Here is a 24,932-nt window from a genome sequence, read left to right as displayed (position 1 = left end):
GAATGCATAGTCTCATTTAATCCTCAGAAAAACCCTGTGCCATGGGTATCAGTATCCCAGTTTACAGATGTGGGACTGAGGGCTTAGATAAATCTCCCAAGAGTGCTTCCTGGTAAATGGCAAAGCCAGGATTCAAACCTGAGACCTGCTGACTCCGAAGGCCAGCTTCTAGCACTGCAGAAATCCAGTCTCTGTTCATCTCTGGGCTGAGCGAGCAGGGTCTCCACTCTGGGTCTGCCCCACCGGAGCCCACCATCCAGGGCAGGTGCTGGGCGCACAGACATGTGATCCGGAAAGTGAGAGCAAAACAGCCAGGGTGCTGACATGGACAAGGCCTCGGGAACCTCCATCCTGGGTGCTCTGCAGACTCCAGGGCCCAGGCAGTGGGGAGGGGCCTCTGTGGTCTCCAGAGCCCTGGTTCTCACACTCCTGTTGATCACAGGCCACGCCACAAGGGTCTGTTACAAAGGAAACACTTGTGCTTTCTGAGGAAAACCACTTTTACTGGAAACATCTTGCCTAGCCAGAGGCCCAGAAAGGCAACTGGGATATATCTCATTTTACAGTTGAAGGAACAAAAGTCCAGGAGGCAGGTTGGCTTGGCCAAAGTCACAGAGCTGGGGAGGGGCAGACTCAGGGTCAGGCCCAGGGGTCCCACCTCCCGATGAGCATCCCAGTTGCTCGGGCTCATAGCCCTGAGGTTCTGGATCCTGCCAGTAGGATGTTGTCATCTCCAGCCACCAACGGGAACTGCTGGGGCCAGGACAGCGGCCTGCTGACTCACTGGGTTTACTCTGTCTGCTCTGTGCTACAAATCATCACCCATGGAGTGAGGGGAGCTTGGATATTCCGTGAGCACCCACCCAGGCACCTTCATACTCCTCAGGGCTGCTTCTCATTCCTCTCTGGAGCCCTTCCTATTCCCCTGAAACTGCTTCCCCCAGCTCTCAAGGTCTATCAGGAGCACCAGGGGTCTCCCTAACGTCAGGCTTTCTGGCTCTGCTCTTTCCCCAACACACACACACACACACACACACACACACACCATGCACTCACGTACACACATATACATGCATCCACTGAATAAATCTGCACTCTCTTCCTTCGAAATATCTCTGCATCCTCAGCATGGCCTCCCATCAAGCCTCCTCCAGGCAGGCTCTCCTCCACAAGATTTTCAGATGATCTTATTCCAAGATATCTTCTGCAATCAAAATTGTATGCAGTAGCCAGAGATATCAAACTGTAAAAAGCAGAAGTGTTTTGGGAAGGGGTGGAAATGGGACCAGCAGCAGCCACCCCCAAAGCACCTCCAAAACATCCTAGTTAAAATCATAGATTCCACCCGCAGGCTGCCATGAGACCTACCATCTCTGCACCTCAGTGTCCTCATCAGTAAAAGGGGGTGACTATAATAGTATGTGCCTCGGGCTTCCCTGGTGGCGCAGTGGTTAAGAATCCGCCTGCCAGAAAGAAACCAGTGTTCCATCTCTGAAGAAAATGCCTGTGTAGTAGAATTACCACTGTAGGGTGATGTCAGCCAGCTTAAAGATAGCAGATACTGATGAAGGATATTAAGGTTTATACATCTTATGAGTCAGAAAGAGTGAATGCCTTATACTAAAATTGGTTATAACATGTTTATTAATTTAACTCTGGTGAATTATTATCAATTGATAAAAAACGGATAAACTTTTGATATTTGTTTTCATTTGATTCTGGACTGAAGGGAAATAGCAGCAAGCCACTTAATATTAAAAATAGTAAAAGTTACTTATAAAAAAAAAAGAATCCGCCTGCTAATGCAGGGGACACGGGTTCGAGCCCTGGTCTGGGAAGATCCCACATGCCGTGGTGCAACTAAGCCTGTGATCTAGAGCCCGCAAGCCACCACTACTGAGCCTGTGTGCCTAGAGCCTGTGCTCCGCAACAAGAGAAGCCACTGCAATGAGAAGCCCACGCACCGCAACAAAGAGTAGCCCCCGCTCACCACAACTAGAGAAAGCCCGTGCGCAGCAACAAAGACCCAACGCAGCCAAAAATAAATAAATAAAATATTAAAAAAAATAATAATAATAGTATGTGCCTCCTAGATTGCTATGAAGATTAAAGGAGTTAACTTAGATAAAGCACTTTGGAGAGTGATGGGCAGGTGGTATCCGCTATATGAGTTTGCTATTATTATTCTGTTTGTATTCAAGAAAGTAGACTGAACGATGTTACTTGTACTACCTTTCCCCAGTACAGGGTGGGTAGGGGGTACCTGAAGCATGGTTTCATCCCTAAGAGACAAGGTGTAACCCCTTGCCTGTCTCAGGAATGCAGGGTCTCCTGATATCACCTGGGAGTCCCAGAATGAAGCCAAGTGGTAGCTGGCTGCCAGATGAAGCTCCCACCCTGAAGAGGGACTTGAGGATTATCTTCTCTCATGTCCCATACTTTCACCAGAACCTTCTTTGTTGTAAACATTTTTGGTGCAAACATTTTTGCTGCATACCTAACTGGCCGTAAGATTGAAAGATAAATAACCAGTTGACAGCTTTGGGTTTGACAGTTTGATTTCAACTAGTCGAAATGCATTAGCATTTCTCCCAGTTATTGACGTCATTCCTGGTTTTATCCAGAAAACCGATGACAATGATTTGCCCCAAGAGCTGGTTTCTGATTTTGAAACACACACTGGAGGAGAAAGAGGCCAAGGGCCTCGAAGGCGCAGAGTTGAACCCACCTTTCCCATAGAACTTTGGAACATCTATCAACAGATATATGATAAAATGCTAAGAACAAGCAACAGTGTAGAGGTTTTCATAGCACAATACATAGCTCAGGTACAAATACGCATCCTAGTATTTGGCAACTGATACCTCGTTTAATAAAGGAAGACATTTTAGCAAAAACGAAAAAAGTGTGGGACTTCCCTGGTGGTGCAGTGGTTAAGAATCCACCTGCCAATGCAGGGGACATGGGTTCGAGCCCTGGTCCAGGAAGATCCCACATGCCGTGGTGCAACTCAGCCCATGCGCCACAACTACTGAGCCTGTGCTCTAAAGCCCACGAGCCACAACTACTGAGCCCGCGTGCCACAACTACTGAAGCCCGCACGCCTAGAGCCCGTGCTCCTCAACAAGAGAAGCCACCGCAATGAGAAGCCTGCGCACTGCAACAGAGTAGCCCCCGTTCGCCGCAACTAGAGAAAGCCTGCACACAGCAACAAAGACCCAATGCAGTCAAAAAAAAATAAAATAAAATAAAATAAATTTTAAAAATTAAAAAAGAAAAAAGAAAAAAGTGTGATGCTGAACAAGGGGATGAATCAACAAGCAAAAAAAAAAAAAATTATAAAATAGTATGAACAAAAGACTTGGAGGACAAGTGCTTAGGTGCAACCCACAAAATAAAATCAGTTATTTGGGCAGGATTGTTGTGAATCTACACATTTTCTTTTTTTTTTTCTTTTTTTGGCCGCTCTGCTCACATGCCGCAGCATGCAGGGATCCTAGTTCCCCAACAAGGGATGGAACCCATGCCCCCTGCCGTGGAAGCGCAGAGCCTTAACCACTAAAAGGGAAGGCCAGGGAAGTCCCCACACATTTTAAATGTATTCAAATATTTTGTATTTTGCAATAAAGTCCTTTTAATTTTATTTATTTTTTTATAAATTAATGTTTTATTGGAATATAGTTGATTTACAGTGTTGTGTTAGTTTCTGCTGTACAGGAAAGTGAATCAGCCATACATATACATATATCCACTCTCTTCTAGACTCCATTCCCATATAAGTCATTACAGAGCACCGAATAGAGTTCCTGTGCTATAAATTAGGGTCTTATTAGTATTCTTTTATATATAGTAGTGTATATATGTCAATCCCAATCTCCCAATTTACCCCCCCCTTCCCCTTGGTAACCATAAGTTTGTTTTCTACATCCGTGACTCAGTTTCTGTTTTGTAAAGAGGTTCATTTGTGCCAATTTTTTTGGATTCCAAATATAAGCAATATCATATTTGTCTTTCTCTGTCTCATTATGTCCTTTTTATAGTCCCTGTTTTATTTTTCATTATTATGTCTTTTATGGTAAAAATTGCCTTAAAACCACTTAGTTATGCAGTGAAATGTTTGCAGCAAAGATGCTTACAGTGAAAGTACCTAGAACCATCTTCTCTATTGTGCCACCCAGGCTGTGGCTCCCTTTAACTTCTCAGAAGAGCTGAAGCCACTTGGGAAGAATCAGCTGGCCCCAGCCAAGACCTAATCATTGAAAGTCTTTAAGCGTGAGGCCCAGGAACCTACATTTTAACAACATCCATAGGAGAATGTATGCAGGGGAGAAAAAACAGTCTGAGAACCAGTGGTTTAGGTGATGAGCTCCCTGAAGGAAGGACCAGCCTCATGAGGGCCCTACACCAGATGCTGTAGAGACTGCAACAGGAAGACAAGTGTCGGTTTTCTCTTCAAGGAGAAAGCCCCACACTGCACACTCTCCTGATCACACGTGTGCACGTCCGAGCCAGTTCTCAGACCCACAAGCCACCAACTGAAACAGAGACTTGGTCCCATAAAGAAAACCATGCAACAAAACAGCAAGTGTATATAGTAGTGTTTTCCCCAGATTTTTCCCAAAGGAACCTATGAGCATTTGCTTCTTCCTGGCCACCAAGGACTCCCTGTGCCTGGACTCCAGCGGGCAAAAAGGGAATAACTCTGGTGCCATGAGGCCTCGGGCTTACCTGCTGCAAACCGTGAGCTAGCTGTCGGCGCGCGGGCGGCCTGGCCGGGGCTCCGACTGCAGCTGTGTCAGCGTGTTATGACGCCGTCTCATACCAACCTGGCTACTGGAATTCCCAGTAGTAAAGTGAAATACTCAAGGCTCTCCAGTACAGACGATGGCTACATTGACCTTCAGTTTAAGAAAAGCTCTCTTGGGGGCTTCGCTTCCCTGGTGGTGCAGTGGTTGAGAATCTGCCTGCCAATGCAGGGGACACGGGTTCGAGCCCTGGTCCGGAAGGATCCCACATGCCGCGGAGCAACTAAGCCCGTGCGCCACAACTACTGAGCCTGCGCATCTGGAGCCTGTGCTCCACAACAAGAGAGGCCGTGATAGTGAGAGGCCTGCGCACCGCGATGAAGAGTAGCCCCCGCTCGCCGCAGCTAGAGAAAGCCCTCGCACAGAAACAAAGACCCGACACAGCCAAAAATAAATAAATAAATAAATAATAAAATTCCTAACAGTGAAACAATAATTACCCCCAAAGGAAAGAACATTTTTTAAAAAAAAAGAAAAGAAAAGAAAAGCCCTCCTAAGATTTCATATAAGGCCATTGCGCTTGCTACGGTGCTGTTTTTGATTGGCACTTTTCTCATTATGATAAGCTCCCTCCTTCTGGCAGGCTATATCAGCAAAGGGGAGGCAGACCGGGCCGTTCCCGTCCTGATCATTGGCAACCTGGTGTTCCTGCCAGGATTTGACCACCTGTGCATCGCCTACTATGCATCCAAAAGCTACCGGGGTTACTCCTACGATGACATTCCAGACTTTGATGACTAGCACACACCTCAGCCCTGAAGAAAAGAGTCACAGATGGGACTGAGCCCGGTTTTAAGACATTGAGCAGATACTATGGCTAAGGGCTAAGGAGTTCTGCGATTTGCAGATGTTTATCAAAACAGCGGCCAGATTTTATGAGTCCATCCTAAAGATGTTAACTGAGCTTACAACTATCCATGTCATTAGCACAGTCTCTATTTTTCATCTCCTGGCCCTGGCAAAAGCTCCTGACAAGTTTTTCCACATGAATATGTATCATGAAAAGTAGCAATGTTAATTGGGAAAGTGGGAGTTTATTCTGTAGTGGAATGCATTGCTGCCACCACCCTTTTTAGAGCTGAGCATTGTTTTATATAGTCCTCATTGTCAATATGTTCTTGTGGCTAATAGAAGAATGCAGTATGTCAGATTTCTTATTACTAAGTAATTTATTTTGAAAATATCTAAGTGTCTTATCCCCATACTCTAACTGTGTGTTCTAGTGGAAAACCTTGGCAAAATCAAATATCAGTGTGGTGCATCTATAATATTTTTTCTTAATAACAGCAACTAGGAATTTTTTAAACCTCAGAGCAAATTTTCAAACTGTAAACACATTCTCTGTTCACCAGTCCTTGGCCAGCTCTGATCTGGTTCACTGACAGGTTGGCCAGCCTATAATTTGGATCATTCTGTCGTCTGTAGATCTAGGTGTTCTGTATATCATGCCTTTAAGCACTGGACTTTTGGCTGTTTCCTAAGGAAAAAATGTAGATAAGTGGTTATTATTTATAGTTTTTAACCCTGTTATTAGCACCTCGTATTATGATGTCATTATGCTGAAGGTTGTAAGAACTGGCCTGGATCTCTAGAGGACAAGACTGCCTTAGTTTGATTTTGTTTCCTAGCTTGCAAAAAGTGACTTGTATTCAAAAGAAATTAAAATGTCAAAATCTAAAAAAAAAAAAAAGGGAATAACTTTTTTAAGGTTTGGAAGGAGAATTGATCCTGATCACCATGGGGGAATACAGCTACACAACGGGAGCAGGAAGGAATATTTTGAGCACTCAGGTGACCCACTGGGCATCCACTCCTACGTCCAGCTTTAACTGTAAATGGGTAAATACAGCACCCAAAGCTTGATAAGGGCATGGGAACCAGGAGCCCACCCCCTTCAGGAGTGATGGTGTGGGTCACCCCACCAGGCAAGCTACCTAGACCAGCAGAAGGAGAGAAATCTCGAAAGGGCGGTAGAGGAGGAAGATGATGAGTGTGGGTTGTGACTTTAATAACATGTGCAGCTGTGAGGACTCTAGTAGTCCCCGAACCCTCCTCTCATAAATTGCCCAGAAATCATAGCTGACCCGACCTGGAGAAGCTGTTCCTGGAGGGAAGGAACTTGACATGAGAACCAAGGGGTTCTGAGTGGGTCCAAGGGGTGGACTGTAGTAGGTACTGTGATGTGCCACCCAGATCCCTGTTACCTGGTAAGAGTGCCCATCACCCAGCTCCTCTCAGTGTCGGCCGCTAATAGGTCGCAACGGCACCCTTCTCCTAAGAATCGCTCTTGCCCCAAAGGAACCTGCAGGCCCAGGAAAGCCAGGCTCTGCCTCCACCTGGGGATGGCTGGCAGTCAGGGATTACCTGACAAAGGGGAACAAAAGGTGGGCCTCTTTGGCTCAAAGTGGGACAACCCTCTGATTTCATTCATGCTCCGGAGCCCCCCGTGGAATCAGGCTGAAGCTAAACTGAAGCTAACATCTTGGTCTAGCTTCTTCCCCTGTCCTGTGCTGTTCCCCTCACTTCCTGTCAAGCTTCACTTGAGAGCACTCCCCCAATAACCCACTTACACAAGGATCCCCATCTTATCTCTCCTTCTAGGAAATCTGGCCTAAGACGGCGGACTTACTCCAGGTATTCTGTCCTGGTGAGACAGAAAGGGTGAATGTAAGTTCAGTGTCTAACCCCTCTATGCATCAGAAGTGTGCGCGACTCAAACAAGAAAGGAAGATAACTCTTACGGCAGCATGACGTGAGCCTCAAGGATGGGGGAAGGTTGTAGAAGCGTGAGGAATAGTGGGGAAATGGTCTGAGAATGGCGCTGGCAATGGAGACAAATGCTGACTGTGCCCCTTGGCCTGAAGGGTTTGAAGGGCTTCAAACTGGGGAGAATGAGCAACCCCCAGCAGAAAGGACACAGAAAATGGGCATTTTGGGGGGCAGGGGGCAGCCATCACATTATTTTTATTTCTGCATCTTCATTTCCTAGCAGAATATCTGGCTCAGCAATGAAGATCACACACTGTCTGCTCCCAGCCAGCCCCTGCATCAGGTGCATGAATGTTAGCATTGATCCAAAATGACCACCCAGAACTATTGACCGGAACCAACTCGACTTGTTACCTGTTTCATGTGTGTTGAAAGGACTCCTCCCCCTCGACCAGGGACTGACTCATTTGCCTTTGTCTCCCTAGTGCCCAGCGGCATGCGTAGCCTTAGCAAACCGCACTTGAGAGAAAGATGACAGAGTCTGCTCGTTACCCTCATGACAGTTGTCTAGAGAGCAAGTGCCCATCTGGCCCCTACAAGGCCCTGAGTGAGAGTTCTGGTTTATACCCTGCCCAAGGCCCACCTAGTTGCTGGGTATAATACTGGGTTCCAGATGCAAGGAGCACAGGTGAATCTCCAGGTCCAACAGGCAAGAGGGACCCAACCAGGACTCAGGGCCGTGGATGGAGCACTCTGGGAGTGGACATTTGCTAGGAAGGAATTGCTGTTCATCTAGTGGAGAATCTACAAAGCAGGTAGCCAACACTTGTGTATTCTGTCTGAGACACACACATCAAAGAAATGGAGGAAGTAACGCAAGCTGCTGGTAAGAAAAGACACTTTATTGTTTCTTGAGTTGTCTGGAGGCCTCTGGGCTCACTAATATCTCCCATAATAGAGTGGCACTCCGTGGCCATGATTGTGGTAGTCTGTGACTATATCCCCCAGCAAGGAGAGGAACGAGGAAAAGTCAATCTTCTCGTCCTTATTCTTGTCCTTTTTCTCAAAGACAGTGGACAAGTAATCTGTGCCCATTTTGGTCTTCGGGAAAAGACACAAAACAAGGCAATTCAGTCTCACAAGAGTTATGAGCTGGGAGAAGAGGGAGAGGCAGAGACAGAGAAACGAGACCCAGAGCAGCACAGATGTGACTGGTGTGGCATTGACTGAGGGCAAGTGTGGGATGGGGTGGGGACATTGCCATTGCCCTGCAGTTCATTGAGGGAGAGTCCTTGCCCCAAATGTGAACTTGGACAAGAGACCTCACATGGTGAGCAGGCTCTGCCCAGAGCTGCGCTGCCCAATGTGCTGGTGGGGTGGTCTCCAGCCCCAGACCCGCTCCCCCACCCCCCTTCAAGGCTACCACCTACCTAAGTTCGCCTCAGGGGCTCACAATCAGTCCTATTCATATATACGTGACTAAATCACTTTGCTGTACACCTGAAGCTAACACAATATTATAAATCAACTATACTTCAGGTAAATCAGTAAGTAAATAAATAAGTAAAGAAATAAGCCCCATCCTTGTCCTCTCCAACCTAACCCTCCTCTCCTGTTTGCTTTTTGGCCTCCAGGATCTTACCTGCTCTGAGGTCCCTCTTCTTGCTTACCCAATCTCCTTGTTACCTGGTAACCCCCTCATTTTGTAATCAGTTCAGAACATTCTGTCAGGTTAAAACAGGTCTGCAAATGAGTTCTTCATTGTAGTAAGGGGTGTTAAATTCTGTCGGTAATGAATACATACAGAGAACAACTGAGTGGTTACCAGAGGGGAGAGGCAAGAGAGGGGAAGGGGATTAAGAGGTACAATCTACTAGGTATAAAATAAATGAGATACAAGGATGTAATGTACAGCACAGGAAACATGACTAATATTTTATAATAACTTTGATGGGGTATAATCTATAGAAATATCAAATAGGTAGGTTATACACTTGGAACTAATATAACATTGTAGATCAACTATACTTCAAAATAAATAAATTAAAATTTTGTTCCTCTTCTAAAAGACAATTCTGTCGGTGATGGAATTTCTATCACCCTCCCTCTTATCTCAAGGACCCTGTGGGGGCCTCTCGAGCCTCTCAGCGCCAGAGCAGAAGAGCTGGAGTCTCATGCAGGGGGGGTGGCAGAGGCGAGGGGACACATTCACTGCCCTCCAGTTGTAGCCCTTTTTGACAACCTAATATCAACCATTTATATCCACACATTTTCCTCCTTTGCCACATATACATCATCTCTCTTCACCCTGATAATAAGCCAGGATAGGAAGTCCTACTATGTCATTTTGCAGTTGAGAAAGTTGAGGATCAGAGAAAGAGAGTGACTTGTCCAAGGTCCCAGAGCAAAGTGTCTTCAGCCGTGCCAGGGCCCGAGCATTGGGAAGCCAGATCCCGACTCACACGGGCACTGAGGAAGTTGGGGAAATTCTCCTTCAACAGCTTCAGCGGGTCCCCCTTCTCGATGGTGTCATTGAGTCCTGAGTATTTGTGAAACAGGTCACTCATGCCTATCGTGGTCTTCTCAGCCTCAGTGCTGCTCATCTTGACTTTGAGCACAGCTGCCAGAAAGAGAGACAGTGAGCTTTTGTATCCTTCCCCCAGGGGAGGGTCTCCAAGTTAGGATAACGGGATGGGGACTGAGCAGCCAGTGAAGGGAGGCTCAGGAGGAACAGAAGCAAGTGTGCTTCTCTATGTGGTGGGAGGAGTTGCTGAAAAGGAGGAGGGTGGGACCAAGCGTGGGGCCTGGGTCCCCACAGGGCAGGGTCTAAGAAGATGAAGGAGGTCAGCAGACGTCCACTGTGGGTAGAGCCACAGAATGCGGAAGCAGAGATGTAGCGGTCAGCCGCAGTGAGAAGGACTGAGCCTGAGATGGGACCCAGCAACCAGAGCATTTGAATGACCCCACACTTCAAACAGCAGCAAATCCATCTCCTCCCGGTTCAACTTCAACATCAGGGTTAGAGTCACGGGGGCAGAGCAGGGTCATCTCTGATCTGCTCTGACCCTCCTGGGCTGCTTCAGGAAGACCCCCTGGAGGCCCAGCATGACCGTAAGGCAAGCTCTGCATGAAATGGACTGCGGAGGGTCCCGGGCATGAGTGTGAGCAGGGAAACGCAGCCCTGTCCTGAGCCCTGGTGGGGCTCTTCCTGGACCATGCCTGAGAGTGCGAAGGAGGGACGGGGGACCAGAGTCAGCCTGGGATTGAAGTGAACAGAAATACCTGCCCCAGTTCTAGGCTATTGGGTGGAATGTGGGAGATGGGGCTCATTAGAATTGCTGACTATTGGGCCGTATCAACCCTTTGTACTTCTCTGCTCTCTGCATCGCCAAGGCTTGACCTCATTTAAATAAAGAGAAGGTCTGACTTCCCTAAGTAAGTTCTTCCCCCAACAGTCAGAGGTCTGGACTGCCCTGGACCCCAACCAGAGAAATTGGACAGAGCAGCCCTCGCTTCCCAGACTTTCCAAAGCACCCAGGAAACGACCCCGTTTCACACGTGTGGGCATCTCAGATAAACCCCATGGCCTTCTGATGTAGGAGAAAGATCCCCGCTGTTTTGTCAGTAAGAGGAGCCACGCAAGGCCTTCTGTCAACTTGTCCAAGACCAGAGCTGAGCCCTGTGTCCAGACGGTCCCTGAGCATTTCCCTGCTGGGGAGCAGATGGGGAGCTTTGGTGGATCAGTCTCTTACCTGGGTGGGGGCAGGATGTCTCAGCGGACTAATGGTGAGTGGGGGTCCCAGGCCTGGGCTTAGGGAGCCGTCAAGGCTTTGGCAGGGGCACCCACTCTCCCCAAGGGTGGGGTGGGGTGGGTTTCACCAGCCTGGGACCTGACAGGCAGGTGGATCCAGAGAAGAAAGAAGAGAAGGAGGTTGAGGATGGTCCTCGGGCCCCAGTGGGGCAGTTTCCACAAGAGTTGTCACAGAGGAGCCCACGGGAGGAACAGGGAGTATCTGGTCAGTCATCTTGCCGCACAGATGAGACCCTCAGCAGGGGTGAAAGCACACAGCCTTGTTGGTGGCACAGCTGGGACTGGACCACAGGCTCCTGCATCCCCTCCCAGAGCTGCTTCTCCCCTCCTCCACGCTGGGCCCTGTGCACTCCTCCTAGAAAAGGCAGAGAGGCAGGTGCAGACTCACCTGAGCTGAGGAGACGTCACCGAGGAGAAGGATGAGTGAGATGTGCACCTGGGCAGAGACCGGTCTCTTTAGAAGGCTCAGCCAGGCTCTTTCCAGGGGCTGGGAGCCCTGAGACCATGTTTGCTGTTTGTCTCCTGGAACATTGCCCCATGCAGCTGGGTGGGCTTACCCAGGAGGGTGTGCTCAGCCTTTCCCAGCCGAATCCCAGGACATCGGGTCTTGCACCTTCCAAGGAACCTCCCCTAGAGCCTTCTGCTGTCCCCAGCTTGATCTGGGGCCGGGCGGCCAGTGCGGTGTGTCGCAACAGGACAGGGAACCGGGTTGAGAAAACTGGGTCTCTGGACCTGAAGAGGATGGAATTTTGGACGCTGAAGGCAGCATGGTCTCCACTTCCGTTCACTCAGTCCTTCTAGGGACGTGGCCTGAGAGCAATAATCACCACCACCGCCACTTACTACTGAGAGCTTAGGATGTGCCAGGCACCAAGATACCTGCTGCTGCTGCTGCCTCTTTAGCCCTCCCCACCTACGAGGGAGATCTGTTGTCTCCACGTAGGAGCGGAAAATCAGGTTTATAAAGATTTTAAGTAAAGTAAGATTATACAGCTAGTAGACAGCAGTCAGTATACACTCCCAGAAACACCTAATTCAAAACCTTCTGTTAGGGACTTCCCTGGTTGTCCAGTGGCTAAGACTCCACCCTCCCAATGCAGGGGGCCCGGGTTCGATCCCAGTTCAGGGAACTAAGAGCCTGCATACCGCTACTAAAGATCCCAAGTACCGCAACTAAGACCCGTCGCAGCCAAACAAAAAAATAAATGATTTTTTTTTAAAAAAACCTTCTGTTAATCCTTCAACTAAACCTCAGGGCCTGCCCTCTGGGAACTCACAGTCCAGAGGAAAGAAACAGGGTCCTTCACTGCCATCTTCACACCAGGTCCTCGGTGGATCCTGGGAGGGAGACGGGTTTCATGACCCACAGTGACAGACGAGGGAAGCCAGAGAGGGCAGTGGGCTCAGCCCTGTCACTTGTTGCTGAGGGGACACTGGGGGTCTGAACCCTGAGTCCTGACCTCACCTCCTCACTCTTGAATTCCCTTTACAGCCCCCCAGGTGCCTGACTGTCTAGGTCCAGTGGTGGTGACGACGGCCATGGAATGAGCCTGCAGGCAGGGGCTTGGGCCAAGTTCCCTCCCGGCCCCTTGACGCTGACTTCCCATAAGTCTTCATGACCTTCCTCCTTCCTCCGTGCAACACAATCTGCTCGGGGCTTGGCTGCCAGACCCTGGGTTCTACTGTGTCCCAACCTGCAGCGGAAAGGCTGGTCCAAGTGCAGGAAACAGGAACCTGGATTCAGGCTGAGGCCTGTGGGTTTCTGGGCAACTGCTCTGCTGACTCACTGGGGACTCTCATCTCAGCTCCTGCTCCCCTTAAGACTTCCTCCCTTGGAGTGTGGGAGCTGATTGAGGCATTGGCGTCCCTGGCCCGGCCCCACCATGAACCCTGGTCGGGCCCTCTCAGCACACTGACGTCCCTGTCCCCATTATGTCCACCTTCCCAGCACCGCTCCTCCCTGGTTCACTCATTTAATCCATTCTCATCCCTGCTGAAAAGACTCCCAAGCAGAATACACAGGACACTTTGAGCAGGGGAACTGAGACTTCATTCCCACTTAAGCCCAATTGTAGCTTTAAATTTTGAACTATGTCAAAATACTTAAAATTAGTTTTTAATGTTTATAATTAATGCTCCTTTTGTTCAATTCTCAGCCTCGGTTTCAGAGGCTGGGCTATTTATAATCTTCACCTCCTGGAATATAAACACCTCTGATCCTTTGCAAGGTCCTGCTCTTCTTTTATTTATTTTCCTCTAATCTCCATTCCCATTCCATTCCCCCCAAAAGCATCCATTTTTCCTGTATATGTATACATTCTCACAAACATGAATAGTTATTTTGGTCCATGTGCTACTAAAGTTTTTTTATTTTATATAGATCAAACTTACAGAAATGTACAGCAAACCAAAATATACATGCAGCCCAATGACTTCTCGCTAACACCCATAACCATTGCTTAGATCAAAAAAGAGAACATTGGGACTTCCCTGGTGGTGCAGTGGTTGAGAATCTGCCTGCCAATGCGGGAGACGTGGGTTCGAGCCCTGGTCCGGGAAGATCCCACATGCCGCGGAGCAACTAAGCCCGTGTGCCACAACTACTGAGCCTGCGCTCTAGAGCCCGCAAGCCACAACTACTGAGCCCGTGTGCCACAACTACTGAAGCCCACGTGCCTAGAGCCCATGCTCCCAACGAGAAGCCACCACAATGAGAAACCTGTGCACCACAATGAAGAGTAGCCCCCACTCGTCACAACCAGAGAAAAGCCCGCGCACAGCAACAAAGACCCAAAGCAGCCAAAAATAAAATAAATAAATTTATTAAAAAAATAAAAGAGAGAGAGAACACTGGTGGCACCCGCCTGCAGTCACTGTCCCCTCTTCTCTCTTCCCAAGAAAACCACCATCTGGACTTTTATGATAAAGCTCTGTCTTTATTTTCTTTACATTTTACCACTTAAGCATATATCCATATACACTGTAGTGTCTGCCTAATTTCTGAATTTTACATGAATGGAAAAACATTCTTCTGTGTCTGCCTTCTTTAACTCAGTAGTAAATTTATAAGTTTTATCATGTTAGGGTGCATACTGTGGTTTTTCATTGTTGTGTCATATTCCTTTGTGTGAATGTGACCATGATTGCCAATAATTCTGTGTCAGATACCACATGCTGTTCACTTTCTTATCCTCCTTTCAGAGTGGTATCCTGCCCAGGTGACCAGAGATTTTGACCTGTGACCTCATGTTCCCCTGATGCAGCAGCCTCCCTGTCTAGTGACCTGTATGGCAAAGGGCCCAGGGCAGGCCATGGTTGTGTCTGTGCTGGGTGTTTAAGGAATAAGGAATGGATGAGCCTCAGGACACAGAGCCCAGGTCCTGGGGAACAACTTTGGATCAGTCCTGTTTGCTGTCAAAGAGATCAGTGTTTGCAACCATTCTCAGCAGCCCAGTCACACCCCCAGCATCTCCAATTATCACTCACCACAACCAGAAGGGCTATAGGGAATCCTCCAACACCTTAGCCAAAAAGGCCTTTGGTACCCATGAGCTGCTCATCCAGGTCAAATCTGGCTTGAATCATCTGTAAGGCTTTGGGTCCCTGGAAAGGAAGATTGTTCTGTTCACCCATCCAGGCATCGAGGAATAATAGCTACTAATAAAAGAACCACCATTTATGACCAAGCACTGTGCTAGTGATTTAGTCTCCTAAGGTGGAAGCTTAGATTATTGTTCCCCTGTGTGAGTGGGCAGCAGAGAAGGCTGGAGCATTGAACATTGGAAGCCAAGGGGCAGACCTAAGTCACTAGCCTGACACAGAGCCACAGAGGAAGAAGACCCATGGAAAGTATGGATCTAGGCAACAGAACAGGATCTTCTGTGAGGCTCAGAGCTTGCCTGGTGCCTCCAGCCAGGAACACTGGCTGTGTTCTACCAACCTCCCAGAGCATGGCAGCTCTGCCCAGAATTTCCCATCAGAACCCTAAGACCTACCAGTGCACACTCCACCCAGGCTGACTCCTGAACCTTTGCCCCATCGCAAGTCCCGTGGGGCTAGGGTAAAAGTGATGGGAGACGGTGGGTTAGAACAGAGATGAAGGGTTTGCTGAGCTCTAGGAACTGTGGCTTTGGGTGTCTGGAAAGGAAGATTGTTTTTGTGCACCCATCGGGGCATTAGCAGAAATAATAGCTAATAGTAAAAGAACTCCCATTTATGGACAATCTGTACTAAGTATTATGCTAGTGATTAAATTTCCTAAAATGGAAACATTATTAATTTTAGACCCTCCTTCTTTTCTGATATATGTATTCAACACTAAAAATTACCCTCAAAGCACTGCTTTTGCTGCATTCCAAAATGAAAAGTTTTGATAAGCTGCATTTTCATTTTTATTTAGTTCAAAATATTTTTTACTTTCTCTTGATATATCTTTTTTGACCCACATGTTATTTAGAAGTGTTTTATTTGATCTGTGAAAATGTTGGGATTTTCCAGCTATCTTTCTATTACTGATTTCTATTTTTTTTCCATTGTGGTCTGAGAGCATACATTGTATGATTTCTATTCTTTTAAATTGGTTAAGATGTGTTTTATGACCCAGAATATAGTCTATCTTGATGAATGCACCGTATGAGCTTAAGAAGAATGTGGTTTCTACTGTCGTTGGATAAAGTAGCCTGTAAAAGTCAACTAGATCCAATTGCTTGATGATGCTGTTCAATTCAACTATGCCCTGATTGATTTTCTGCCCACGGTATCTGTCCATTTCTGATAGAGAGGTATTGAAGTCTCCAACTTTAATAGTGGACTCATCTATTTCTCCTTGCAGTTCTATCAGTTTTTGCCTCATGTATTGTGATGCTCTATTATTGGGTGCACACACATTAAGGGTTGTTACGTCTTCTTGAAGAACTGGCCCCTTTCCATTACATAATACCCCTCCTTGTCTCTGATCATTTTTCTTGCTCCGAAGTCTGTTTTATCTGAAATTAATAATTAATTAGTTAATTAATTAAAACCTCTAGCTTTCTTTTGATTTGTGTTAGCATGGTATACCGTTCTCCATCTCTTTATTTTTTATCTATCTGTGTCTTTGTATTTAAAAGGTGGTTTCTTCAAACAGGTATTTGCGGGGTTGGGGGATGAAAGGAAAAAAAATGGTAACTATTTGAGGTAATGAATGCTAGTCAGCTTGACTGAGGTGATCATTTCATAATGTATATTTATATGAGACCATCACATTGTACATCTTAAATATACACAATTTTTGTCAATTATACCTCAATAAAGCTGAAAAAAAGATTTTTTTAAATAAAAATGAAGTAAAAGCAAGTTTTTGTAGACAGCTTACAGATGAGTCTCATTTTTTAATTCACTCTGACAATCTCTGTCTTTTAATTGGTATATTTAGACCATTCACGTTAAAAGTGATTATTAATAGAGTTGGATTAATATCAACCATATTCATAGCTGTTTTCTATTCATTCACCTTTTTGTGGGTTTTTTTCATCTTTCACTCTTCTTTCTGCTTTCTCTTGCTTTAATTGAAAATTTTGCATAGCTCAATTTTCTCTCTTATCTTAACATATCAATTATACTTATTTTGTTAAATTTCTTCAGTGGTTGCCCTAGAGTTTGTAATATACATTTACAGCTAATCTAAGTCCACTTTCACATAGAACTGTACCACTTCACAGGTCTTGCAGGTACCTTATAACAGAGTACTCCCAATTCCCTCTTCTCTCTAATTACATTGTTATTATTTATTTCTCTTATCCATAATCACCTAATACATTATAGCAATAATTATTTTGAACAAACTGTAATCTGTTAGATCAATTCAAAATAAGAAAAATATGTTGTGTCAATTACACCTTGATCAAAAAAATAAATTTCTAAAAAACGAATAAAAGAATAAGAAAAATAAGAGATTTATTTTATCTTCATTTATTCCTTCTCTAACACTGTTTTGTTCTTTATGTAGGTCTAAGTTTCCGACCTACATCATTTTCCTTCTCTCTGAAGAACTTCTTGTGACATTTCTTCCAAAACAGGTCTAACCAGCAACAAATTCCCTCAGCTTTTGTTTGTCTTTATTTCTCCTTCACTTTTGCAGAATAATTTCACTGAATACAGAACTCTAGTTTTGGTGGATTTTTTCTTTAAACATTTTAAACACTCCACTCTGTTCTTGCTTGCATGGTCTCTGAAGAGAAATCCAATATAATCCTTATCCTTGTTCCTTTACAGGTAAGGTGAGGAGGTTTTCTCTACCTCTGGCTTCTTTCAAGATTTTCTCTTTGTGTTTGAATTTCTGAAATTTGAATATGATATGCCTAGGTGTGGGGTTTTTTTTGATGTTTGTCCTGCTTGGTGTTCTCTGGTATTTCTGGATCTGTGGTTTATTGTCTGTCGTTAATTTTGGAAAATTCTCGGCAATTATTTCCTCAAGTATTTCTTCTGTTTCTTTCTCTCTTTCTTCTCCTTCTGATATTCCCATTACATGTATGTTATACCTTTTGTAATTGTTTTGTATATTCTGTTCTTTTTTTTCTCTTTGCTTTTCTGTTCAGAAAGTTTCTGTTGACATATCTTCAAGCTCACTGATTCTTTTTCCTCAATTGTATCCAATCTACTAAACAGCCCATCAAAGACATTCATTTCTATTACAATGTTTTTTATTTCTACTATTTTCTTAGAGTTTCCATCTTTCCAGTTACATTACCCATCTAATCTTACATGTTACCCACTTTTCCACTATAGCCCTTAGCATATTAATCATAGTTATTTTAAATTCCCAGTTCAATCACTCCAAAAGAAGTATGCCAATGTGCACCCACTGTGTCCAGGTCTGCCCCATAGCAGTTGTGTCCTTGGACAAACTGCTTCTCTTCTCTGAGTCTTGGATTCTTCCACTGAAAATGGAGTTAAATTACACTTAGGTTGGTTTTTCTTTCACTGGACTGTCACAAAATTTTACTTCCTTGCTCCTGAAAATATTTGAGTTTGACCCTTGGTCTTGACTATAACTTCCCCAACAACAGGGCCCAGACTCCATCAAATATTCAGTGTCCTGGAAATGGAGCACCATCTGTATGCCACAGAAAACAGGTCTCTAAGAAGGCCACATCTCCTGCCCAGCACTGGCCTCTCCCCTCCTTTCTCGTTGAATCCCTTTGGGTTTCCTGAATTCTTCATGCCTTTGTTCTCGCCAAGCCCTTTACTTAGCATCCCCTTCCACCCCCTGTTTTCCTAGAAAACACATCCATTCTTCAGATGTAGGTTAGCAATTACCTCTGTTGTGGAGCTTTCCCTGACTTCCTCAAATAGAGGTTTTGCCAGGACCCCAGGTTCCAGTGGCACTTCCTCATCTCTTGGTTTGTCCTCCTTGGACGGGTCAGGAACAAGGGGTGCTAGTCCTACCCGACAAGTCGTCCTTCATGTGGCCGGCCGGGGGTGGCACTTCCATCTCTGCTCCATAGTCTACTTATCTATCAATGAGGACACTAATAGCTACTTCACAGATTTCTGAGGATCACAAGAGGCAATCGCTGAAAAAGCACTTGGTGAGGTCGAGAAATAGGAAGAGGTGACGTTACTGTCGAAAAAGATACTGACATGCTGAGTGACATCTGTGACTCAGAGTTTGAAAGCTGTCCTCTCCAGGGTGCAGCTAGTGTACAGAAGTGAGGGTGGTGCTGTGCTTACAGCTTCCCCGCGTATAACAGTGGCTTGGTTGAAAGACATCAATTAGTTACAATGGGGAAGGAGGAGCAGTTATTCCTAAGGGCAGAGCTTCCTTCAGGGAAATGACACCCGCTCCCTCACCCACCCCACGGAGCTGCTCCCAGAGCCTGGCCCTCACGTAAACCTCAAATAAAACCTCCTGAATCGCCCTCAGCCAAGGCAACATCCAGCGCAGTCTCCTTCTCCCCACACCTGAGCCCCTGCTTTGGAGTCCCATCCACATGTAACCAGTAAAGGCAGGACGGCTGTGATAAAGGAGAGAAAAGGAGCCGGCAGTTGTAGGAGGCCTGGACACTGGGCAGGAGTCCCTGAGCCATCTCAGAGAACAGAGGTGAAAAGGGAATAGGAGAATCCCTCCCACCCTGCAGTCCCACACATCTCTGATCCTTCACAGTGGTAATTAATCATTTATATACAAGAAACCTTGCCTGAGGTTCCAGGGCTTTTAATTTTTATTTATTTATTTTTGGCTACATTGGGTCTTCGTTGCTGCGCGCGGGCTTTCTCTAGTTGCAGTGAGCGTGGGCTACTCTTCCTTGTAGTGTGCGGGCTTCTCAATGCGGTGGCTTCTCTCGTTGCAGAGCACGGGCTCTAGGCGCACGGGTTTCAGTAGTTGTGGCACGTGGGATTCAGTAGTTGTGGCACACGGGCTTCAGTAGTTGTGGCACACGGGCTTAGCTGCTCCACAACATATGGGATCCTCCCAGACCAGGGCTCAAACCCATGTCCCCTTCATTGGCAGGCGGACTCTTAATCACTACACCACCAGGGAAGTCCCTCTAGGGCTTTTAATAACTTCAAAAGGACTAGTGGAGAGCCCAGGTCCTGGCTTCCCCCGGAGGCTGTGCCCAGGGAAGAGTCTGGAGAGGCAATGGAGGCTGCAGGAGGGACAGGAAAGGTGAGCATCCCTGCTTTTGCCTACAGCTCCTGTCACCCAAGCCTCACAGGATGAGGCAGTGACCCAAGCAGCAGCCAGAGGAAATAAAGAATGTTTTCTGCTCCAAAGATAGTTAAGGAAACTCTGGAAGATTGCTCTGCCTTTATGTTACTCCTTCCCTGATCAAGAGCAGTTGCATTACCTGAGCTGCTGACTTAACACAAATGCTTGTCTCATTGTCAAGATCTGGCTCAGCTCGGTAGCATCACCACCTCTGCCTAGACCGGCAATCCTCAGTGTGTGCTCTGGGGACCACCCGGGTCAGAATCTCCCAGGTACTGTGAAAATGCAGATCCTGTGTCCCATTCTTGGCTTTCTGACTCCAATTATCTGAGGCAAAATCCAAGAATCTACATTTAAACGTGTCCCAGTTTCTTCTGGTTTGCTCTGGCTTCATTTGGGGTTTTTTGGGTTTGAATCCTGGCGAGAGTCTGAGAACCACTGATTAGAGTATAAGCTCCCCAGGGGCAGGGATCAGGCTCTTTGTGGCATAATCAGCACAGGCACATCCACAACTCACCCACCTCAGGGACGTGCAAAGGAACCAGAGACAAAGGCTGTCTCTTCAAGGGAGCTACTCTCCACAGGGAACAGAACCCTCCGGAGGAGCCTGGGTCAGGCTGCAGCCTCACCTCCCTCCGCCCCCAACTACACTGAGCCCCTGGGGTCCCTGTACACACCACCCCTTCTAAGACTCCTTGCCTCTGTCCACACTTTCAGCACCGCCCGCGGTTCCCTTCCCCCAGTTCTCCGACTGCTCTGTGAACCTTCCAGCTTCACCCAACAGAGTTTTCATTCCTGCCAGACTCCCCAGCACCTGCATCCCTATTTCTCAAACCCCCTATTATACTGAATGTCAGGGTTTACATTTTTCTCTCACCAACACAGCATTGCAGTGAGCTCCTGAAGGCCAGTCATGTATCATTCCTCTTTGAACGACTAGACACAGTTCCCAACACAGAGAAGGCACGCCCCCCCCCAAAAAAAATAATGACTCACAGGGTGAAATAATCTTAGTGAAAGAACTGACCCAAGAGTCAAGAGTACTAGGTCCTCTGGTCCCAGCTCCACTGGCAAATATCTGTGAGATCCAGGACAGCCAAATCTCAGGTCCATGAACAGCAAGAACTGATGCAGATGAACACATTGTATTCAATACACGTAGGAGGACTTCCCTGGTGGTGCCATGGTTAAGAATCCGCCTGCCAATGCAGGGGACACGGGTTTGATCCCTGGTCCGGGAAGATCCCACATGCCACGGAGCAACTAAGCCCGTGCACCACAACTACTGAGCCTGCGCTCTAGAGCCCGCGAGCCACAACTACTGAGCCCACGTGCCACAACTACTAAGCCCACATGCCTAGAGCCCGTGCTCCACAACAAGAGAAGTCACCACAATGAGAAGCCCGCGCACCGCAACGAAGAGTAGCCCCCGCTCACCGCAACTAGAGAAAGCCCGTGCTCAGCAACAAAGACCCAACACAGCCAAAAACAAAAATGAATATATTTATTAAAAAAAAAAATCAGATGTACCAAGTGCCAGGCTCGTGATGCAAGGTCTTTCTTTGTGTGATAGAAAAACATGGGAGAAGCTGTCCTTGAGCTAAAGAAATTGAGGAGGTTGATGTGTGCAATCTCGTGGTGAACAGTACTAGTCTTGGGGTCAAAAAAACAGGTTTGAATTCTGGTTCCTTTACTTTCTAGCTGTGTGAGTCTGCCAAGTTATTTCTCTGAACTTCAGTTTCCTCGCCTATAAAATGGGGATAATAATATGCACTTCACAGGGTTGTTAAGGGTTAAATAATACAGTACTTATAAAGTGGTCAGCATGGTGCCTGTCATCGAGGGAGCCTTCCATAGATGGTTTGAAGGATGGTAGAAGTAGTATTAGCAACAAGAGCAGCAGAATGGTGTGATGCCATCAGACTGGCAGTCAATTCCACCCACATTTAATCAGCAGAGGAGAGACAATTACAATGGTCCTAGAGATTCTGTCCAGGTGTGAAATGGGAAAGAAGAAACCACAGCTCCTTGGGCTGTCTTGGTTCCCATGCAGGATCATCTCAATGAACTGAGGATGACATTAGTGATAAAGAAACACCTTCATCGTACAACATGGCACCTCAACCCAAGCCAAGTGCCTTATCTGGGGCTTATCTGAGGAAACAGCCACCCATCCCAACAACTGAACTGTGTTAAACTTGTTGAGAAACACTAAGCCAGTCTCCAGTGGAAGAGTATCCTGGAGGATTTTCAAACATAAAAATAGTTAATACCTATATCAGGTTTACCTTGTGCCAGGCACTGTTCTAAAGCCTTTACATATCTGAATTCATTTAATCCTCGCAACAAATTTAAGAGATAGGAACCATTACTGTCAACCCCACTTAACAGATATGGAAACAGAGTCACAGTAAGGTTAAGTAATTTGCCGAAGATCTTGCAGGTAGTAAATGGCAGAGGCTGGGTTTGAACTTGGGCAGCCTAGCTCTAGAGTCCATGTTCTTAATTGCTGGACTCTGCTATCCATTTTTAATGCGCTTATTTTTATGGGTAGTCTTATGCTACCCATTTTATGAGCTGTGACTCTACAGTAGAAGTGGCAGTGGGTGGCAGTGGTTGTAGCAGTAGGGTTGGGGAGGGGGGTGGCAATAGCGTAAATCATAATCAGAGAGTTCAAGAGTATGAATGGAAACATTCAACCACTGGAGTGAAATGGAAAAACTTGATGGCTCTACAACTGACCGTTGGAATTCATTAAAGTTCTACCTTAATCCTAAAAGTAGAGCTGTGCTTTTCCTTCTGGGCCCAGAGGTGCGGAGGTACAGAAAGAACCCTGTGGTACAAGTGCAGTTGGGTTGAGAGCACAGCTAAAAGAGGGGCCAACAGGTGTCACTCCTGGGCATATATCTGGACAAAACTCTAATTCAAAAAGATGCCTGCACTCCAATGTTCATAGCAGCACGATTTACAATAGCCAAGACATGGAAGCAACCTAAATGCCCATCGACAGATCAATGAATAAAGAAGATGGGGTACATATATACAATGGAATATTACTCAGCCATAAAAAGAATGAAATAATGCCATTTACAGCAATGTGGATGGACCTAGAGATTATCATACTAAGTGAAGTGAGCCAGACAAAGACAAATATCATATGATGTCACTTATATGTGGAATCTAAAATATGACACAAATGAACTTATTTACAAAACAGAAACGGGCTCACAGACATAGAAAACAAACTTCTGGTTACCAAAGGGGAAGAGCGGGGAGGGATAAATTAGGAGTTTGGGATTAGCAGATACACACTACTATCTATAAAATAAACAACGAGGTCCTACTGTATAGCACAGGGAACTATATTCAATATCCTGTAATAAACCATAATGAAAAAGAATATGAAAAATAATATATATATGTATATAACTGAATCACTTTGTTGTATGGCAGAAACTAACACAACATTGTAAATCAACTATACTTCAATAAAAACAAATAAATAAATGAAAGAGGGGCTGAAAGCTACTCCCCCCATTTCCTCACCCACTGACATTCTTCCTGCACCTCAACCAGGAAGGGGAGCTAATCAAACACTGAGCCTTCTCCTGCCATTTTTGGGAACCCCAGAGAAATGCTGATTCCTTCCCCTGGAAGAAATGCCCTCCTAGGTCTACCTGGTCCTGGACCTGGACAGGCCCCAGCCAGGACCTCCACCCTGAGGGCTGGGGACCATGTGGGAGGCCCCTCACCCACCTGTCGCCATGTCTGAAAACCCACCACTCAGTCCTGGGGACTAATTCCTTACATCTGTCCTGGTCGCCCTTCACAGGGTACAAAACTGACTTCATCCCATTTAGTTCTCGCCATAGTCAGGATGGCGACTTGACTCCGGGTCCCAGCCAGCCCCACAGTCTAGCTTTAATCCCTCTTAATGACTAATAAGCTGTGACCCATTTTGCTTTGGTGCTTCACTGTTGCTGCCGCTGTTCTTTACCCTGTCCTGGCAGGAGTTAGCACACGATGCATAATAGGGCCTCCCTGCATCCGGAGGTGAAAGGCTGAAAACTTGGAACAAAAAGAAAAACTCAGGAACCAAAGAGGGGAAGTTAACATTCACTGAGTGCCAATGAGGTGCCAGGCACAGCTTTGCCAGGCACAACTCTCTAAACAATCCATTGTCCATCTCTGAGCGAGGAAACCAAGGATTGAAAGAGGTTAGCCTGTGTGAAGTCACACAGCGCACAGAAGCTGAGCTGTGGATCCCACTGGAACCCGTCTAGCCCAGCCCCCTGGACAGTGCCACTGGTTTACAGACAACAAGACCCAGGCTGGGAGAGGTCAAGTGGCTCGCCCAAGGCCACACTGCTGGTGAGGCCTTAACTCAGAGCTCCTGAACCTTAACCCAGGCACTCATGCCTTCTCTGGGGGTATTGGGGGCGGGGGGTATTCTATTTACTCCCAAGGGGGGCAACACCTACGCAATTTGCCGACCACTTAGTTGGCAAGCCAAGGAGTTTGCTGACGCACAAGATGGGAGAGGGAAGCCTCCTCAGTTCTCTTGGGGTGGGAGGTCCTGGTATATGGGGGTTGGGTGCTGGGGGAAAGCCCACCATCACCCCTCAGCATGTTTAGAGAGCCCCAACTTAAACCTAGGGTGAGTCAGCTCACCTACATCCACTCTGTGCCCAGCCCAGGCCTTGGGGCACAACCCCGCCCAGAACAGTGTTCTGGGTACTGAATAAGGACAAGGCCAACACTCACACCCGCTGGCCCTACAAGGGCTCTGGAAACTCCTGAGGAGGCAAGATGGGCTGACTTCCGGAGGCTTCTATTTTGCTGCCTAAACTCTCACTCTAGCCCTTTGGGTCAATTCCTTCCATCCCCCTCCCTGGTCTTTCACCTGCTGAGCACTCCT

General features: G+C 46.7%; 3 protein-coding genes across 3 annotated transcripts in view; 1 reads left to right on the top strand and 2 right to left on the bottom strand.

Moving 5' to 3' along the window:
* Nucleotides 1-24,932, bottom strand: part of S100A8 (S100 calcium binding protein A8) — a 146,887-nt gene that overhangs the window by 32,929 nt on the left and 89,026 nt on the right. The window lies entirely within an intron of this gene.
* LOC133088159 (transmembrane protein 230-like) lies at nucleotides 4,798-5,556 on the top strand. Its single transcript, XM_061185975.1, has 2 exons — nucleotides 4,798-4,914; nucleotides 5,284-5,556. The coding sequence occupies exons 1-2, from the start codon at nucleotides 4,806-4,808 to the stop codon at nucleotides 5,544-5,546; spliced, it is 372 nt and encodes a 123-aa protein (XP_061041958.1). The 5' UTR covers nucleotides 4,798-4,805; the 3' UTR covers nucleotides 5,547-5,556.
* On the bottom strand, nucleotides 8,454-10,117 carry LOC133087059 (protein S100-A7-like). The gene is made up of 2 exons (XM_061183821.1): nucleotides 9,977-10,117; nucleotides 8,454-8,615 (listed from the first exon to the last, which is right to left on the bottom strand). The coding sequence occupies exons 1-2, from the start codon at nucleotides 10,115-10,117 to the stop codon at nucleotides 8,454-8,456; spliced, it is 303 nt and encodes a 100-aa protein (XP_061039804.1).

This window comes from Eubalaena glacialis, chromosome 3 (genome assembly GCF_028564815.1).
Source record: "Eubalaena glacialis isolate mEubGla1 chromosome 3, mEubGla1.1.hap2.+ XY, whole genome shotgun sequence".
Classification (NCBI taxonomy): Eukaryota; Metazoa; Chordata; class Mammalia; order Artiodactyla; family Balaenidae; genus Eubalaena; species Eubalaena glacialis.
Note: the sequence above shows the minus strand (reverse complement) of the source record. Positions and strands in the feature narration are given on the sequence as shown.